At 37.1% G+C, this 21450-nt stretch overlaps 1 protein-coding gene across 3 annotated transcripts in view; it reads left to right on the top strand.

Moving 5' to 3' along the window:
• The window catches only part of dyrk1b (dual-specificity tyrosine-(Y)-phosphorylation regulated kinase 1B), a 44763-nt gene that overhangs the window by 10700 nt on the left and 12613 nt on the right, over positions 1-21450 (top strand). For 2 of the 3 annotated variants that reach the window (XM_067410137.1, XM_067410146.1), the window contains exons 1-5: positions 7637-9956; positions 18798-18943; positions 19739-19858; positions 19985-20173; positions 20774-20921. In XM_067410137.1, the coding sequence (XP_067266238.1) occupies positions 9815-9956; positions 18798-18943; positions 19739-19858; positions 19985-20173; positions 20774-20921 (745 nt within the window). In that variant the 5' untranslated portion in view covers positions 7637-9814. Of the gene's footprint in view, positions 1-7636; positions 9957-18797; positions 18944-19738; positions 19859-19984; positions 20174-20773; positions 20922-21450 lie in introns of those variants that run through there. The other variant, XM_067410156.1, reaches the window with a different exon arrangement.

Genomic DNA, 21450 nt, shown 5'->3' with positions numbered 1-21450 from the left:
TTTTTCAAACCTCCTAAAGAAAGAGAACATTTTGATTATAGCCCTGAATGTCGGTGTTTTGCATTAACTACTATGACTGAAAAAGTATAACTCCAGAGGGCAAGAGAACTTAGACTTTTTTCAGCGATGTGAGGATTGATAGTTAAAGCTGTTTATTGAGTGTAAGCCTTTTTTGATCAATTACATAACAGTTCACAAATGAACAGTGATGTCTTTAAGTAGGGTGATATTCGCCTTGATATCTGTTTTTGGATGCTACCCTGAAACTAGTTTAAGAGATATATCAGTTACTTCTTTTGTATCCCTAACGGTATGTTTTGCTTTGCAAATTACATTGAACCTCCCAAAGATTTGGCTGCTTACATGTGAACATGAGGTGAAAGACAAAGCAGTTGAACTTTTATAGGTTATTTGGAAATGTTCAAGTTGGGCATCATTTCCTCTCAAATAGATTGTCTATAGCACTCATGCCTTGCAATGGGGAGATATTTGACATGTGTTTTAGATTGATTTGTTTTAATGGGTTTGTCCTTTGGCAAATCCAGTGGCCTTAGTTTATTCCAGTCCTGCCTTTAGATCACATTCATCAACTCCCGTGTCTATGTAAAGTACTGAGCTGGTAAATTTGGTTCTGTAAACCTTGATACTACATAATCTAAAAAGAAACCACCAAAATACTACTACTTTGCATGTGTATTACTGCCGTAACTTTTCATAAAGTGTTTTTAAGTCTATTTGTAAATCTTAAAACTATGAAAACAGGCCGGTGTTCATTTGTTCTCAGGTGATGTAAAGTTTAGCAATCTTGCATACCCTACCTTAAACTTTGTTACAGACCTTATCAATTCAAAACTATTTCACGCGCATTTTTTCAGTTCTTTCTTTATAAAGACTTTTGGAAATCCAAAATGTTAGTTAAACAGTTATGCATGTATGTATTGAGAAGGAAGTTGTGACTATAAAAATCAAATATGATTATGTTGCATTAAAAACATGTAGGAGAACATCTCCTTGGGGTGACAGTATTTTGTGTGTGTGTGTGCTTGTTTTCATGATTTATGAGGACACAAATTTGAATAATGACATGGGTATTACACTGGTATTAGGACGTAAACATGTTTCATGAGTCCTCATATTTAAAAACGTACTAAACAATGTTTTATTAAACATGTAAAAATGCAGAATGTTTTCTGTGATGGGTAGGTTTAGGGGTAGTGTAGGGGGATATAATATACAGTTTGTACAGTATAAAAACCATTATGCCTATGGAATTTCCTCACCAAGATAGCAAAACAAACCTTTGTGTGTGTGTGTGTGTGTGTGTGTGTGTGTGTGTGTGTGTGTGTGTGTGTGTGTCTGTGCTTTTTTAAGAAACAAGGTAGTGGGTGAAAACAATATCCAACCCGTCCTTAAATCACAGATTTACCAGTATCACCAAGTGCTGAACTAAAAAGCTTTTCTCTCCCACTGCCAGTGCTGCTTCTCCCTTCATGCAGTGATTTGGCTTGGCCACTAGAGGCAGCAGAGGAGGGAACACCAGTAACTTCTCAATTATCACAGCCCTATGCATGCTTTTCTCTGTTAATCCCTGGTAAAGCACTGATATCACCAGTTATGTAGTATTAGATTGTTTTTCTGTTTTAGTATAGTGTATGTAACATAAAATAATTTTGTATTTTATTTCTGTATGTAAAATTGTGTAATATTTATATGTTACTGCTTATTGTTATGTCACCCCAAGGCTTCCAGTGGCACCTGTAGGAATGACCCATGTGCAACCTGATCACTCTTATGAACTCTCCCTGAACTCTAGAAACCCTAATGCATACATTAAAGCAGTTTAATCTTATTTGGGGAAAAAAACACCAACATTAAAATACTAGATTAATTGCACCAAAAAGGGGTGACACTGGTGTGGACTGGGCGACAGCGCCCTCGCTGTTTCTCTCATTGACTGTCTGTGTGACTGTTATGTGTGGTTTTCAGGTGAAAGGTCGCGCTGCGGAAGGGAGGGCAGGGTGGGGGGAAGGCTCATCAGGGATTAACAGTGGGGATTCTCCTGCGTCTCGCTTCACGAAAGGGTCAGGCGTAAGTTCACTGACACGTGTGGATAGATATTGTCAAGCTTTGTCTCTTCCTTCTCATCGTGTCCCATGTATTATTATCAGAACATAGTTAATTTAACATGCTGTGACCGTAATAATCACTTCATCAACTTTTGTAACTTAAATAACATAATGTAAAGGAAAAGTCAACCTGTTATTATCACAAAATAAACCCAAATAGGGTGATCAGGACCCGATATGAAATGGGTTATTACACACAGTTACTTTTAGGTAATTGATTAAGATTATTATTAATAAATAAATGCATGGAGAAAAAATATTAATTAGTTTAAATAATAAAAAGTGCAGAGATGCCATACACAGTATGTGACACAACTATGTAGAAAACAGTTTTCCCGGATGACTGAACAGTTATACCGTGATGTCCTGGAAGGCAGTCATTTTTCGGAAATATTTCACTGCTAAATTCTGCAATTGACCAATCAGAATCAGGTATTACAGAAAGCTGTGTAATAAATATACTATCCAAAACCTGTGTCTATCATACTCTACTGTTCAAAAGTTTGGGGTGGGTAAGATTCGTTAATGTTTTTGAAAGTCTTTTATGCTCACCAAGACTGCGTTTATGTGATCAAAAATATGGGGAATAAGTAATATTGTGAAATACTATTACAATTGAATATAACTGTTTTCTATTGTGATATATTTTTTAAATTTAATATATTCCTGTGATGGAAAAGCTGAATTTTCAGCATCATTACTCCAGTCTTCCTTGTCACAAGATCCTTTAGAAATCATTCTAATATGCTGATTTGGTGCTTTATTGTTAGTATTATATTAATATTGAAAACCGTTGTGCTGCTTCATATTTTTGCAGAAACCATGATAAGTTTTTTGGTTTCAGGATACTTTGATGAATAGAAAGTTCAAAGGAACAGCATTTTTATGTTTGAAATTGATTTTTTTTCTTTTGTAACATTATAAATGTCTTTATTCTCACTTTTGATCAATTTAATGTATCAAATTAATTTATTTTCTTTCTTTTTTTTTTTACTTTTCAATGGTAGTGTATGTGATGCTCTGTTTTTGTAAATATGTATGTAAAATTTAAACAAAAAAAAACTGAAGATTAAGTCTAACATTTTTTTTGTAGTTATGCAAGTATTTTAATTCTTAAAGTTGTTACAGCTCAGCTATGACTTAAAAGAGTGATTCTGAAATGCTGGTGCCATGGCCTAAGTGTTGGACATCTTTAGCGTTCATATCCAGAACTGTTCAAGCATGGCACCTCATGCAACCTATTTATGGATGAAACTTCAAACTTCTGTAATGGTAAACTTGAACCTAGCCCATCTTAGGTTTCTTGGCAGAACTTCCATGGCATTAGCAACATTGGGCCATTTTTGTCGCAGGTAACACAAGTGTAATGAGGGCAACTGTTCTGTTTGGAAACAAGTTTTTTTTACAGCTTCATATTCTGTGCATGTGTTTTCATACCATACTATTGAGTGGCATCACTAAACCACTTAATTACGGAGCACAACAAAGAGGTCTATCTCACTTACAACTTGTAGATTAACTGAATAAAAACACTTAAGGTGATGATACACGGGGCAATTTTTTGAGCAATGTTGCCGAAAGATGTTGCTTGAGCACTTTCCCATTAAGAATGGGCAACAAATTTCTCTCTGGATATCCAGAGAAATTTGTTGCCCATTCACAATGGGAAAGTGCCCACAACAACATTGCTCAAAATCATCACTTTTAGTGTTTAAAAGTTTAATATTAACAAACTTTATATTTAAAAGTTTGGCATTTTGTTTGCCATCTGAACGTCAGAGGGCACTTTACAAGAAATACTACAAAGAATCTAGCAAGATGTTCTGTTCCCCACCTGTTTTAAGTGTTCATTCCATAATTGGCATGTTTTTTGTACTGCTCTTGGATATATGGAATAGATGTGGTCCAAAGAAAGCACACACTTTAGGTGGCTATTTTAAATATTTAGGGACTAAGAGGTCAGATTTACTTAGTTGTAAATATCTCACTGTTGGTAGACGAGCCATTTGCCAATGGGAAGTGTTTGCTGGGAGTGCTGTGATGTATATCTGGCCATTCTGCCTGTCAATAAGGAGGTTGAAAATAAAGCACTGAAGAGTATATGATTTGTTTTGGTCAGCATGCCGTCCTCATCTTCTGCTCCTATAAAGCACATTTTTGTTGCCTTATTTAACTTGCATGTGTTCAAACAGACAAATGTAACTCTGTAATGCACACTTTAAAATCAAGAAGAAAAAAAAAAAACATCTCTGGCGTGAGCAGAGCTGAAACACAACCCTGGCAACCTCCCCGCAGTGTAATTGTAATTCGCTGCTGTGTTACCCCGCCGTTCCTTTTGCGCTTGCTAGCTTCTTCAGTGAAGTTCGACTACCGTATCTTCCCACTGCATCATGTTTACCTAGCAACACGCATCACCCGCTGCCGGCCCTCCCATTGGTCATTTCAAAACGCACCCGGGACCAATGGCAGGGCTGTTACCATGGTACAATGTGTAGTTGCCGGGTGGAATTTTGCTGCAAGGCACGTGAGTCCCGGAATCTTCGCCTTGCGTTTTTAATCTCGGGTGTCTGGAAGCTTTGCAAAGGTGATTTATTGGAACCGAGTCACATTTCCTCTCAAGAACCAGCTCACTTATACACGTAGACGTTTATTTGTACATTTATGCTTTACAAACCAAAATAATAATGTGACACATAAGGGGCTGCCGCAGCTGTCACAGGGGTGCGCACTGCTGTAGCGGAGGAGAGAAGGAAAGAAGGAAAGTTGAATTATCTTGAAGTTTAAACTGAAGTCTGTTTGAAAGCAAACATTTTTTTTTTTTTTTCAAACATTTTTATATATGAAATAATATTTAAAAAAAATGCATCCAGTGCCACTGGTTATAGTTTCATTTATATTATTCTATTTGCCTGTTGTTTAGTGTATTTATATTTTCCTCCTTTGATCTTTCCTTAGTGTGAATTTTCTTTTTTACAATAATTCAATATAAAATTTGCACATGATTTTAAATTGGACGAATTATCTGTTATTTTAGATATTTTATGATATTTCAATATTTTAAATGGTTATACGCTTACATAGGCTATCACTTAAAATAGTCATATCGATCTTTTTCTCTTAGCAAGAGAAAGAAACGTGAAAAGATACATATAAACGAGCTTCTGTGGAGTCATGGAGGATGAATGACGGCATGGTTAACCTCGTTTTGCACCACCATCGACCCCCTCCCTTATACTCTTTTAGGGGAGAACAGAGAGGAATTACCAACCCGCACGCAATGGGGTTTGAACATGTTTCCTAACCACAGAATGGTCAAATTTTATATATATATATATATATATATATATATATATATATATATATATATATATATATATATATATATGTATATATGTATGTATGTATGTATATGTATATATGTATGTGTGTGTTTATTAAAAATTTATAAATATATATATTATGTATTTATTAAAAATTTAAAAATATATATATTATGTGCAGTATTTAATACAAATGCGGGCAAATTAAAACTACAGTACAGTAACGTTAACTGTATGTGAGGCCATAATATATCATTTTTAATAATGTTTTAGATTTTTAGTAACGATCCTGTTATGTCATTATTTTTTTCGTTTAAAGTACACATTTTAAGAGTATTTTAAGTTATTCAAGTTGTCATTAGAGCTCTTTTTTATTTATATTAATATATTACTCTTGTTCTTATTTTTGTTTAAACTCAAGCCTTATCACAATTTCATTTTAACAACTGCTTTAGTGCAGTGATAACTAAGTTAAAAATTAATATGAATGATTAACGATCACTAAAAGTTTCCCCTAATGCAACCATTCTCACAGATTCATAGCCTTCTTTTTCGTGTGTGATGACAATTCCTCTCTCTCTCGCTCTCTCTCTCTCTCTCAACTTTTCGTTGTTGTCTCCCCCTCCATATCAATCTACCTGAAGTCTTGTGTTATTTCCGCGGGCACGTCATCCTGTTTCCGCGGCGTATTTTGGAGACAACAAGGAGCTGGGGGAAAGGGCAGTCTCTCGTCTCTTCTCCGCCCACATACCAAGCTGACCAATTCAAACAGCAACGGGGACCACTTCTGACCAATCGCGCGTAAGCTGCCGTGGCGTTGGATAGCAACAGACCCTACGAACGCGCACACAGGGGGTGGAGAATGTAGCACCCATGAACGCGCGTTAGCAGAAAGGGAGGGCAGGGAGATTTGAGGAGCTGTTCTGTGGAAAGGAACATCGGCGTGTGTGCGCGCTTTAGCACAGAAAAGTTTGATGAAACTTAAAGGGCACAGAAAAATAACTTCCTTATCATATACACACAGTTACCAAAGCTGTTGTTACAAATAAGGAATTAAATGTTTCAAATAAAGCTATGAATTCTTAGGCTAATTATTAATGATATTTCCATGAGGGGATATTTTTTTAAACAAGTCCGACCTTGACGCGTTTGTTTGTACACTTTTTTTTCTGTGCAAAACGTTAAATTACTTACAGTTGCTTACTTTGTCAGTAATTTAAATCAAAATTGAAGGTAGTCTTGCGCACCTAATTTGTCTTTTGTCACCTTTTACTGTTAATGAAGCTGTAAATACACATGAATGATATATAGCTGACTCAAATTTCTTTTGACTAGCATATACACTTTGTGTAATCTTTTCTGCTTACTGAAACATTTTATGTGAAAACAAGACCCCATTTTTTGAGCTCCTTTGATAGGGTTCAAACTCTTTGTGCAATTGTTGTGCATTACAAAAGTTAGTCCAACATTATAGCTGTGTTTGTTTGTTGTACAATTGTGCATTGTAATTGTGTTCAGTGTTTTGTTTCTTTTATATATAATATATATATACATACTTACTTACTTACTTACTTACTTACTTACTTACATACATACATACATACATACATACATACATACATAAAATATGAAGACTTCAGATGCAAAAGAGCATTTTTATCAAGCTTGTCTGTTTAGATTCAGTAATTTCACTTTAATGGCAATTAATAGGTCCTTTTTCAATAACATTAAAGTGAATTAACTGAAAATAAACTGAATTTCAGATGGCACTTAGAGGATTTTGGATCTGAAGTCTTCATACATACACACACACACACACACACACACACACACACACACACACACACACACACACACACACACACACACACACACACACACACACATATATATATATATATATATATATATATATATATATATATAAATATATATATATAATTAGAAACAAAACACTGAACAGAATTACAATGCACAATATATATAGGCCTATATATAAATATATTACACTATATATATATATATATATATATATATATATATATATATATATATATATATATATATATATATATATATATATATATATATATATAAAATATGCGCGCGCTGTGTGAATATCTATATCTGCAGAGTTACTATAAATGGAGAGAAGCTGCTTGGTGGCGCTACTAAACTGAACATTAGGGGTGCAGGGTCTTTTTAAATGCTTGTGAATATGTGTTTTGTGGTAAAGCCTTGTTTGATCTGATGAAATCTGGGTAAATAAGCACATAGTCATGCGTCACTCCTTTTGAAACGTGTTTCATGGTTCTCATGGCAGCCTTCTGCTTTTGGTGTTTAAACATTGAAGCGTGTGGAGCTGCGTCAACCGAGCTCCTCCACAGAGTGGCTCTCCTATATCCCCCCTACACTTGAATGTGGATGGAACAATCCTCATTGCAGGGTGTGGATCCAGTGCCGGCCAGAGAGGCTCGACAACAAGGAGTAATAACGGGCAAGCAGCGAGTATGACTTGAGACTGGGTGGAAAAGAACGACTTTATACAGGGGAAAAAAAAAATATCAAGGAGAAGCTTTAAAACGAAAGGAGCGTTACGGTTGAGGGTTGATATCCAAAAGTGGGAGTTACGAGGGCAGATGAATCTGTGAAAGCGCACGCGGAAGCCCAACTAAACTGCACGGAATTGACAGCTCAGGATGGAAGTAACGTCTATTTTTTTGCCAGCTGATGTTCTTCACGAAAAAAGCTTGGTGACGCTTTGATTTCTATTTTTATGGTCGAAGGAAAGTTGCAAATTGTCAGTCGCGAACTTAACGGTGATCTGTTGTTCTTTGAGGCGACTTGACAGCGCACGGTTGGACAACAGCGCGAGCGCCCACCATTAAAATCCTAACTTTTGAGTGAACTGTACGTTTGGATTGTTTGGACTTATTTCTGGATATCATTTTTATTTTTAAATGCCAAGCACATTCGCGCAACCGAAACGTCTCTTTGCAGAACTGAAGAGGTTGAGCGATGGGAATCGCAGTCTATTCGTTTGATATTCGCGCTCTATAATTGAGACTAAATTCTGTTCTCACCCACATTGTATTGTGAAAAAGTATCGGCTAGTTTTTATTCCCTTCTCCAGTAGTTGTGCATTTTTTGTGCCTGTAATTTGCACTTCAGCACTTTGACTCGTTGTAGTTATTTGTGCTTGCACGTGTTTGTTTTGATCCTGCAGCCCACGAAAACATTTATCACAAGCTATAGATTGTTGTTACCCATGTCTTGAGCTCCTCCCCCCCTTTTTTTCTTTTTTGACTTGACAGCTAATAAGGTCGCTGGTACACCTGCAGACTTTGCCAGTTAAATTCAAGCGAGAAGGGTAACTATTTTTTCCCATAAGGAAATCACTGACATCTTTCTTACCTGGAGCTGCATTTTTTTTGCTTATCAGGATTGAGATTGTAACTGAGGAAAGTGGCAACCATTGTTTCCAAACGCACCTGCCTTTTTTGACTAATTTAAGCTACTGTAGGATACCTAGACAGAATATAAGAAACGCCTTCTATTTTTAGCAAGAGTGATGGGGTAAATGGTGTTGAAAATTGAGACCCCCACCCACACCCTTAAGGCTACCAACACTTCCAGGTTTAGCTCTGGTTTCCTTGTCAGCTGCTGAATTATCTGGATTGGAAAATTGAAGTGGGGGGTCCTGTCTCAACAAGGATCTCAATCTTATCCCACTCTTGTGAAGAGTTTCTCCAAAAGTTATTGATATTTTATCATATGGAATCCACTCTGTATTGTAAGACAATGAATCTAGATACAGTACAAGTAAAGCAAACTTTAGTAACCAAATAAGCTCATCCCCATATAAACAGAGAAATATATCTTTATGTGTGTGTGTGTGTTGCAGAGTATATATATATAGCTCTATAAAGTATATACATAGTTTGAATATGTATATTTTTATGCCAAAAGTGAGCATTGTTGCCTGAAACCCAATCCATTGCCTTAGAATATTATAGTAATAAAGGGAATAGCAAGGACAGAAATGAAACGGTGTTTGAAATAACTTAATGGTGCCTTTTTTCGTTCATCAGTTTCTTCTGTCTGTCACTTCAGGATTTCGCAAGTAATTAAAAGATATTTTTGTGCGTAAATTTAAATCCTAATCTTTATAACTTGCCTTTACGGTTCAAACTTGAGTTTAGTTACCATTGGATGTACCCTACTGGATTATTTACTGAAGTTATAGGCATGTGCGAAGGATTATTCTATACTTGATGTCAGCGACTTTTTCAGTACTTTTTGGGATCCCCAACAAACTCGATTAGAGTCATTCTTTGGATATCACGGGCCAACGCATAAGCATTTCAGATGGTGATCACTTCGTCTGTGGAGGAGAAGCCGCAGCCTTCCAACAGAATGGTCGCAAACTTGCCGACCGAATCCTGGATTGGAAGCCCGGATCAGAATCGCTTCTTACCCCAGTCACACCTGCTACGGAAGCCGGCAAGAAGTTAGTACATCCTCTCTTTGCACCTATAAAAAAGCTCATGTGCTGCACAAGACGGTGGCCTTAACATTTGAGCATGCATGAATGTTGGGAAATCAGTGTCCGCTCATACATTATTTAACTGTTGAAGTAAGTAAAAATGAAAGGCATTCAGTCAGGGCAGGAATTCACATCCAGTTCTTTGTCAAACATTGGTTTCTGTTAAAGGTCTTATTTACCTTTGGCCAATGGTAAACATTAGAAATCCTGATGGTGTAAATACAGTCAACAACACCTAAAACTGCATGGAATGTTGAGGGGGGAAAGCAAGCGAATTGTGATGATAACAGGGCTCTGGAATTTGAGGAAGTACATTAGGTTTTGGTTGAGTATTGAGAATGTAAAAACAGTTTGGTCAAAACATTGTCTCCTACATCAGCAACCTTGCTTTTAATTGTCAGTGTTTTGTCAGTGAAAGCAGATAAAGCATGGCACGATGTGCATAATTGTAAATGCTTAACAATTAAAAATCAGTATAATACTTTGTTTATATATGAATATTGGGTTATTCAAGATAGAAAAAGAGCCCAAGCAGAAGCATTTTCCTTTTAGACCGGACATAAATTGGTTAAATGTTTCACACTCTTAAGATACCCCCTACAGAACTTCACTCCTTTTCCCTTCATTGTCTTAACATCACTCGTTCAAACAATCATGGGAATAGGCACATTTTTGAACGGTTTCAGAGGCTGCTTGATCTTTGCGTCACTTCTGCGCGGTAATTTGTGCTGTGTGCTATGGGAGCTCTACGTGCAGTGTGAGCTCACAGTGATCGCTCTGTTGCTGGGAATCTTAGAGCTGCAGCAGAATGCTGCTCTGTAGACCAGCATGTACTGTATTATGCACAACGTACGTCACAAAACAGCTTTTCTTGGTTTGTTAGTCATATTTTAAGCCTTTATGATTTAGACAAATGTGACTCTGAGTTGTGATGACACTAAAAAGGTTGTTGTCATGGCAGATTATTTTTGATTTTTGCTTTTATTCCACTGGTGGTATCAGTTTGCTGTCCTGTGAATTTTTTTGTTTGGTACTTTATGTAGATTCAGTATTACACACAAAGAGCATTGTTGCATTTGATGATTTTGTAGAGCGAGGGCTTAATTATTGTCCAGTATATTATTTTGGCCACATGAAAGCCAAATAAAGACCATAATGAAAATAAAAGACTTTATTATAAGTGACAATGGGTTGATAAAACAGGCTTGCAATGGTATAGTTCTTAAGAAGTGCAGTGATCTCCAGCCTACTGTTTGGATATATACCAATGTAAAGTGGCTGCTGGTTTGTTAGACATAGGCTTGTTTAGCACAACCTTCATTATTTGCCGTCTTTCCCATTCTCTGTCAGTTCAGGATTGGAATTAAAGGACTCAATTATCCATCAAGCATTAAGCTGCTTAATGCAGTTACGATATAATTGCTTAATTGGCCCATTTCAAGAAAGTTTCCAAACAAGTAATCTACAGCCACTGCAAAGTACTAACCCTACACCACACAAATCTGGATTTGGCTTCAAACTCCAATGTTCATTTTGACTTCGGCCATGAAGATAATGTCATGAAGCATCCGTAGACTGGTAATTTGACATCTTTTGGGTCTTGTTGTAGTTATAAACCCATTTGCACTAAATGACCTGATTTGTGCTATTTAACAAAACAAGACAAGTCCAAAAGTTTGCAGTGAAAATGCATATGCACACTTGTTGCACAGCAGGCTTGAAAGAGAATTGTAGACTGTCAGGAATTTTGCTCTCTGTGCATTGCATATGCTGTTTGTTGATACAGGGACCTAAACTTTTAACCTCAACCTCCCTCCAAAGGGATGATTGTTAATAGACTGGCTAAAATATTTGGGATGAGAAGTAACAGAATCATTCAAAGTGTTTTTGCATTTTCTGCCTTAAATTTTTATTTTTATCTGTGTATCCAGCAGACTTTTCTCCTGTTGCTATTTCTGTCCCCCCACCCTTGTCTGGCGTGTCAAGCACTATGTGTATAACTGCCTTTCAGAAGCCTGAGTAACTCTTTTAAAGATAGATATAACTGCATGTAACCCATTTGGTTCAGGGAATGCTGCAGGAATACTACTAATCTGTGGATCCACCTATATGAGACAAAGAAAAGAACTGATAGGGCACCTGAAGACATCATATCAGCTCAGAATCACAGCCCTGAATCAAGGTGCATGGAGTTTGGACTGTGAAAGACAGAAAGACAGTCACAACATTCATACAAACAACCCGTTCACTCCTTGCCCTTTGCCCCTTTCTCTCGCTCTGCCTTTCATGTTTGTTTGCTTGCCGATTTTCAGTCTAAAGGTGAAATGAGCCATTTTGCCATGTAAACTCCATTTAAAATCTAGAGTTATTGTCATGTGGTTAAATATAAAGTTTCCTTTTCAGCACATAATATAGGTTGTTTTTGTTGACATCATAAATTTCCTTATTTAGATGTTAATTTTTTTAATTAGTTTGAAGTATTTGCTATACAGCTGCTTGATTACCTTTTTGTGTCCAGTTTTTCTGATTTTATCATTCAGGGTTTATGTAAAAGTTGCTAAATTGATATATTTTGGTTCTAATAATATGTATCTGGTGATAACACCTAGATATTTGGCTGTTGAATTAGATATTTTGATTTACTTTTCGAGACGTTCTTGAAGCATTGAAAGCTGTTTAATTTTCTTTGCGCCACAAACATACTGGATCTTTTTTGTAGCTTAATTGTAACCACAAATAATACTGTTTTCCTCAATGATCCAATTAGTATAGTCTATTAAACTCGCCTATACTAGTGCATGAGCCATTGTGGAAAAATGTCTGCCTATAGTTGTCATCTTTGCATGCCGATAAAATCTGTTGTTTCACATATTCAGAGGAAAAAGTGACAAATGCCCTTCATGCTCATTGGCTCTCTATCTCCCCACCTCCTGCTGGATTAGTGGTGGGCCTGAATCAGAACAAAAACATGTTATTGTTCACCAGATGCATACACAGTGTACCTGCAAGACCAGAGCAGCGATCCTACCCCATCCATCCAACATCTTACTGATATTAACCCCCCCTCCCCTCCCACCCCACCCCAGCTCAGTAAACACTGAAGTTACTTATCCGTATCATTCTCCCAATATCCCCTTTTCTGTCACTCACATACACTTTTAAGTATTCACATTTTACTGTCTGTACTTGTGTCTCCTGACTCACTCTCTCTCATCATCCTTTCTGTGCTCTTTCCAAGAAAGAAAGTAAACAACGTGAATATGCCTGCACTCCTCGTTCTGTGTCAACATCCACCTCCACTGGAGCAAGTGGCTCTTTACTCAAGGGGCGCTTGATTAGTGGTGGTCACTTTAGATTAGCCAGTCTGGTGTTAACGTGAGCTCGCAGTCGCCTTGAGCTGTGAAGGTGCAGTCTCACCGAGAGATCAGCACGTAAGCTCCTTAGGGTCCCGCGGCTCGTGTTTAAAACTCAAGGATAAAGAGGGGTGGAGATTCAGCATTGTGCATGACAGCAGTCAGCGTGCATCTGTTTATGACAAGCGGGCTTAAACTTATTGGTGATGGCATAAAAATGGTAACTTTTTTTTTTAAGCAGTTTTAAATACTGATTGACTGATATATTGGCCCTCTTTAGTGTTAATTTTATTATTTAGGCCATTTTCAGATCACATTTAGACAATAACCATATTTGCTTGGCCGGTAAACTTTTGCAAAATCTACTGTCGGCCAAATGTTTTTGGGGATTTTTACAGTAAGGTCTCATTTGTTAACATTAGTTAACTAACAATAAACAATAATTCTGCAGCATTTAATAATGTTTGTTAATTTAAACATTAATTAATACATTTTTATAATCAAAATATGCATTTTTTAACATTATTGTTGTAAAAAGTAGCGACTTCGATACCAAGTCGGTACTGAAATTTTAAAAAAATGTAACGCGTTGAGTGGATTCGTAAACACCTGATTGGCCGCTGTGTTCACGCACTCAACATATATGTCCGTGATTGGCTACAATGATCAACGCGCGGGAGCGTTTAAAAGCACACAGAAGTTTTTGAAAGTGGGAGCGTATGAAAGCAGTTGTCTGTCAGCGAACGATCTGCTAATAGACGCCGGCTTTCAAATGCTCCCGTGTGTATCTGTGTAAGCGCTCGGTGAAGAGCGTGTCTATTTACAACATGTTTTTGAAGCGTTGATCATTGTAGCCAATCACAGACATATCTGATGAGCTCGTGAACACAGTGGCCAATCAGAGGTGAATCTGCTCAACAGCGCTCAAAGCGTCACATTTTTAAAACTTCAGTACCGACTTAGTTTCAATGTTGGTACTTTTGACAACACTAGTTAAAATTACTTAATGCACTGTGAACTAACATGTGCAAAATAGCATTTTTTAGAACATTAACAAAGATTATTAAATGCTGTAAACAAAGTGTTCATTGTTGGTTCATGAGGTAGTGTTAATGGATTAACTAATGTTAACAAATTAAAGTTTTACCGATTTTAAAAAATACATATATATATTCAGCAATTTAAAAATCCATATCAGCATTGGTCAGATACCAACGTTCAGACAGCAACGCTTGTTTTAGCGTTGGTTGTTCTGCAGAGGGTTATTATGCATCTATAGCTAATGATGTATTTTAAGGTGGGGAATTCATTTTATTTTATTTTTAATGCACTTTGTGAGCTCTCAATTTACCAGTGTCACTGTATGAGGCGTCCACCCAGATGGCTTTTTATTAATAGTGTGGAGTCTGACTCAGCTATGGAGGCCTGACTGTTTAAAGTTCTCAGTGGTACTGTTTGGGCTTTGGCCGCCAAGGAAAGGTTGGACGGGGTTATATCACATAACACAGTAAGAGGTGCTGAACTTAGTGGAAAGGTTGAAAGTTTTGCAGATGCCCCTCTGAGGATGGTGTCCTCTTGCAAATGAGTGAGTTCTGAGAATCAAAAGTGGAGATGACCGGTGGGAGATTCTAGGAGGTGGTGGCTCAAGCTCACTCAGTGCTTAAATAAGTAATATTTCCTCAAAGTTGAGTTAAGTAAGATGCAAATATGACTCCCCAGTGCTAGTTGCATGTGTGCTCTATCCTATCTTTAAATGCACATATGAAGGAAATCACAAACCATCCCATTGCATGATGGGAGATTTGACCCAGTCTGTAATGTTTATTTCATTCTTCATTCATCTTTGTCATACCAGCTCACAACTACGCACACTATTGTTGGGCAGAGTTTAGCTTAGCTTCTGAATCCTGAAGTCCTCCAGTGTTTGGCATGACATCTATGTGACCTGCCATCTGCGGCTACGCACACACACATTAGACTGTAGGCATGATGTGACGCGAACATCCTTGCCTTATTCACCTCTATGTACTGTATGTCTACAATGTCCCTTTTTCCGGCACGTGGTCTGTTGTCCTGTGTTCAAGCAACACCAACTTGTTGCTTCACACTAAGGTCAAGTTTTAGTTTTTCCTTCATGAATCGCATGAATATGATGCATGGGAATTACGGAGCCCCTCAAGTCACTCTTTTGTTATCGTTTAACATGTTTTTTACATAGTTTTTCAAAGTGGGGCAAAAAGCAAAATAAGTTGTGGATAATACCCAGAGTTTCCTCCCTGTCCTCTTTTCCCTTTATGCCTATCATGGTGTGTCCAACTTTGGCTCAGTAGCACCAGCGTTCCCATTACCCTAACAGGGAATAAGATAGGGGGTCAATACGGACATGGGAAGGGTGAGGTGGGAGTGATGGGGAGGGGTGTTCAGCTGTTCGCATGCACACACAACCATCCTCTTCCTGTGCCTTAGAGACAGGGAGTAGGCTGGTCTGTTGCCATGGTGACACTGTGATTGGCAGCTGGCAGCTGTGTTTGGTCAGCTGTTGGGATGTGGAGTGAGTTGGTTAGTGGGGGTTCTTTGCATGGTTAATTGCAGCGGATGATTACTTCATCCACCACCTGATATATTTAACTACTGCGATGTGACACTTGCGTATGTGACAATAAATTCTACCCAGGCACCTGTGTGTCTGTAGAGGAGCATGTGCCTCTGTTATATTTTATTAATATTCGTTCCCATCGGGAGCAACATTTATGTGAGTGCTACGGCCAGATCAGCGTAGATTGAAAGCGAGAAGTGGGGGGGGGGAGGTAACAGGCAGGGAAAGGGAGGGCGAGAGCGGCATTGTGGGAAGGGTTGCTGATACAGCACAAGCTACCAGGTTTATTTATAGAGACCTCGCCGCCCAGCCCTTGGATACCAGCAGCCAATCGTGAGGGAGAGAGGGAGGGGGCCTCTGCCAATCAGAGCAGAGGAAGGGGGGTGTCACACTCAGGAAGTTCTCAATGTGTTCATTTCAGCATTTAAAGGCACAGTGTGACATTTTTCCTGGTGCTCAGCAGATCACACTCTTTTAGTCATTGTTTCTCTTTGAAAATGAGGCCAAGGAAATAAATTGAAATTAGAGCATGTTTATTCAGGGCATTATAAAAGTGATTTTCTTTTAGAAATGAAATTGTTATGTGGGATTTTGTTGATTCTAAGTGTAGTGCACAAAGTCATGTTTTTTTAGATGCATTTAAAACATTTTTAATTGAGCTGTTTTGCCATTTGCTACAGGGTCTGAGTAGAAAGAAACCAGTTGGAGATGACTCACATATGTATATCCAGGCAGGATTGCTGTCAGTGAGTTGGTGCTGGGACTCCTCCTATGGGCATGTAACAGCAATGCTTGCCATCACTCCCTGGGATTGATGGTGGTCAGATGTGTCGTTTTGCACTTTGTTTAAGCTACGGCCATTGATCGCCCAGCTATTTCAAGTTGTAATGTGTCATTGATAAATTTCACCCCCATTACTCCTCACCTGTCAGCCCCTGAAAGCAGCAATAAAAGCATTCACTGTGGAATATCTCATCCATTTCATATCCCCTCGTTAGACGTTTACGTCCCTGCTTCCGCACTCAGCAATCTTACTTAATTACTGTACTCTCGGCACATTCTCGCCTCTTTCCCGAGATGACCAATACTTCCTTTGTACATTATGAATGTTCAATGTGCTAGAGGATTATTGTGGGTAAAAAAATCACATCCTGTAGTTAAAATTTCAGTCCATCAAATTTGGGACAGCATTAATTCTTTATAAGCCTGTAGTTTAGTGCTCCGTTAGTCCCTTGGTCTTTTGTACACATAACTAGCTCCAAAAACTTGACTGGCCTACATTGTGAAAGGTTTCATGTTTATGTTTATATATATATATATATATATATATATATATATATATATATATATATATATATATATATATATATATATATATATATATATATATATATATATATGGTTCATATACACATATATATATATATATATGGTTCATATACACATATATATATATATATATATATATATATATATATATATATATATATATATATATATATATATATATATATATATATATATATATATATATATATGGTTCATATACACAGTTTTTATGCTTGATGGTCTCAGATTTCTTGGTTGGGGGCTCTATACTAGTTTATAAGGGTTAATCTCACAAAACCGGTCAAGAATATGTGTAGATCATAAAAATGAAAAACTGTATTTTGCATATATACAAATAAGATTTTTTGGGATTGTGATATTATTTTCATGATAATTAAGCACATTTCCCCAAATTCTCATTTATTTAATGCAACACATTTTTTTTTTGTTACTTTAATTGGGGGTATTCATACATACACATGTATTTCTTATATGTGTGTATATATATATATATATATATATATATATATATATATATATATATATATATATATATATTCACCATGATAATATTCATTGTAATGCCTTTTAATTTTTTGAATTAATATTTGTTAATATTAATTTTAATTAATATTAAAATATTTGAATTGATTTTATTATAGTTTTTGTGTAGAAAAATAAAAATGTTACACATTGCAGTAGAAATTGAGCTTAATTGTCATGAAAATAATGCTTCAAACAATGCTAAAAAAGTAACTGTGAACCTACAAAATATATGCAAAATATAGTTGTTGTTTTTTTAGGTTAAATATGACATGTTTTCACAATGATTCACCTTTAATTTGAGGTCAGCATTACTCTAGCAGGCAGCCTAATGTGCAGCCTGTGTTTGAAAGTAATAGCTGCAGCATATTCTTGGCCAACGAGTGGCAGCACAGGACCATGGATAGCTCTGCTTGCCTCCCAGTCACTCCCATCATCCACTGAGAATTTGGTGTGCAATGTCACACGACCATTTTTCTTTGTTCCACCGGTTTGGCAGTGACATACTGTACAGTGATTTTCTGGCGTTTGCATATCGTCTGCCCATAGCTGTTGAAAAAAACACATGCTGCTTAGAAAGTTGAGAGAATTATTCTGATTTGGAAACCATTCTCAGGGCTTTGAAGGTGTATAGCAGAGTATTCCCACCTCCAACGCACGTTTGTCATGCTGACCTGAGGAACGGTGCTGTAATTTCCCAGCCAAAATGAACTGGAGCTTCTTGAGAGGATAACCGATCATTCTTATCACTGTTCCATCCGATTGTTGGAGATTTCAAAGATCTCTTAGCTAGAGGCTCTGAAAATGCCTTCAGTTTGACTTCCAATATGGTGTGTGTGAGTCTGTGTGTTCATATTTCTACTTCCCCCTGCAGTGCAGTGTTTCTCCCCACACCCATGTCAGTATTTGCTTGGCGTGTGCGATGCACTTTAGCAATGTGTCTTCTGAAACCTCTTTCGTTTTTTCTCCCATTACTCTATGAAGGTGGAAGCAGCTCAGGATGCAAGCCCCCCTCCTCTACCCTCTGCCAGCCTGCCGCCTTGGGCTTCTCCCCCGCTGAGCCAACCATGTCGAGCCAGCACAGCCACCCCTCCTTCAGTAACATCCACTCCATGGCCGACCAGCAGCAGGTACCAGAAACATGCACTCCCTTGAAATTAAATTATATCATATAACCCATATGTAAAGCACCATTCACAAAATTATTGTGATGTGTAAAGATGTGTTTGTGACTTGTCCTTTTTTGTTTAAAAATTGCAATTGAATAAATTCATAACAGTAACGCTGTGATATTTGCATATACTGTATTTAAATGACTTGCTTATTTGACTTGCATAGACATTACAAAAAAGTTATATTGTTTTATTTCTTGTTACTGGTATAAAGTTCATAGCTATATTATGCAGTCGAGTTTGCTTAGAAGTTTGAGGTAGACTAAAGGGTTGTTCGCCCATAACATGTACTTATATTTTGCAATATTTCATGATTGGTCTATGTATACATGCATATTGACGTCATTAGCTATTGCATCATTATTGCATGTAGGTTGGAGATTGCCTTATTACAGTTTTCATGTATTGGTCAGGAGGATGATAAATAATGTGCTGCTTTTTTTTTTTTATTATTGCAATATTTTATCTATAATTTATCAAACTAACTAAATTAATGCATTAAATTAATCGCCATATTTATTAGTAAACTTTTCCTACTTATTAAAGTACTTGAAATTACATTTATAGGTTTTCTTATATTTTATTTTTATTTTATATACTGTGTGTATGTATAGCTAAGTTTTTATTTATTTTTATATATATATATATATAATATACACACACACATTATATATACTTGTTTTGTTTTTGTTATGGTGTTTCTTCTGTTGCCCTTCTTTTTTCTTAATGTTGTCTTGGTGTCACTTTTTTCAGGTGCTGTCAGATATGACCATCCTGCAGAGGAGGATTCCCCCGAGTTTTCGAGATCCCGCCAGCGCCCCGCTACGAAAACTCTCAGTCGATCTCATCAAGACATACAAGCACATCAATGAGGTGAATCCAGCTCAGGCCTTTCATATTTACACTTATGTATATATTAAGACCAATTGTACCAACCCCCTAGTTATTAGTGAAGTAACAACAGAGGTTCAAATATTAATAGTTTTGTACACTTTCCAGGTGTATTACACGAAGAAGAAACGGCGAGCCCAGCAGGTTCCGCCTGAGGACTCCAGCACCAAAAAAGAGCGCAAGGTGTACAACGACGGCTACGATGATGACAACTATGACTATATTGTGAAAAACGGGGAGAAGTGGCTGGACCGCTACGAGATCGACTCACTTATTGGCAAGGGCTCCTTCGGACAGGTTAGCACGACTCTGAAGATGAGAACCGATAAAAGAATACAGGCATAAAATCAAACTGAAATAACAGCGCTCATGTTCAACAGGGTGTGTGGAAAAACTACAAACTAGCAAGTGATGCCTTTTTTGGTCTACAAACTAACTTCATTTGATCCATAAGTCACACAGTCAACATAAGCATGATAATATTATAAAACAATATTGAACTGTTTTATTTTGGTGGAAAACTGATGGCAGTTTCTACACAACTATAGTTTTTAGTATGCTACTGGTTCCCAAATTTGGTAAATGTACACTTTTCTGTCAAAAAAAAAAAAAACCCTACAAAAACATGGTAATGTTTCATTACATTAGAAATGCTGAAATGTTCTTAATTAAAGCATATTATAAGCGAACCACACTACATACTAGAATGGTCAAATAAATGGCAAAATAAGGATTTGTTCAAGTAAATCTGAAGGATTCGAAAATCTGTGTACAGGAACGGGTGCATTTTTAAAATGTTAAATCATACATGAAATATCTTATGTTACTACTGTATTTTTCTGTAGTAAATCTAAAACATCTGGCCAAGTGTATGCTAATTTGCTCCTTTTTGTGTAGGTGGTAAAAGCCTATGACCACCATGAGCAGGAGTGGGTGGCCATCAAGATCATCAAGAACAAGAAAGCCTTCCTGAACCAGGCCCAGATTGAGCTGCGGCTTCTTGAGCTCATGAACAAACATGACACTGAGATGAAGTACTACATAGGTAAAAACCAGACACTATTTGCAATACGTTCAAGAATATGACGAGCAGCTGTTCCTCTACATTTAGTCTTCTAAAGAAAAAACTTTGACCTTATGGCAAGAGAATTTCCTGCCACCCAAAAGCAATAAGTATACAAGACTAAAAGTAGTACATGAGGGGTTTTGAAAGTCAAAGATAGTGGGCCTCACTTAACACAACATGCACGATGGTGCCCTAATCCTGCACTGTATGAATTACATATACACAGATTCTTAATAAAGCTATGAAAGATATTCTGTCAAAAGCAGTGAATGATTTTCTTTTCCTTAACATTAACAACAGGCCTATATGAGGCTGCTGTCACTTTAAAGGATTAGTTCAATTCAGAATTAAAATTTCCAGATAATTTACTCACCCCCATGTCATCTTTCTTCAGTCGAAAAGAAATTAAGGTTTTGAGCAAAACATTCCAGGATTTTGCTCCATGTAGTGGATTTCAGCAGTTACCAACAGGTTGAAGGTCCAAATTGCAGGTTCAAAGGGCTCTACA

The sequence above is a fragment of the Chanodichthys erythropterus genome, chromosome 2 (assembly GCF_024489055.1).
Source record: "Chanodichthys erythropterus isolate Z2021 chromosome 2, ASM2448905v1, whole genome shotgun sequence".
NCBI classification, from domain to species: domain Eukaryota; kingdom Metazoa; phylum Chordata; class Actinopteri; order Cypriniformes; family Xenocyprididae; genus Chanodichthys; species Chanodichthys erythropterus.
The sequence above is the reverse complement of the archived record's forward strand: the minus strand, read 5'-3'. Positions and strand labels throughout refer to the sequence as shown.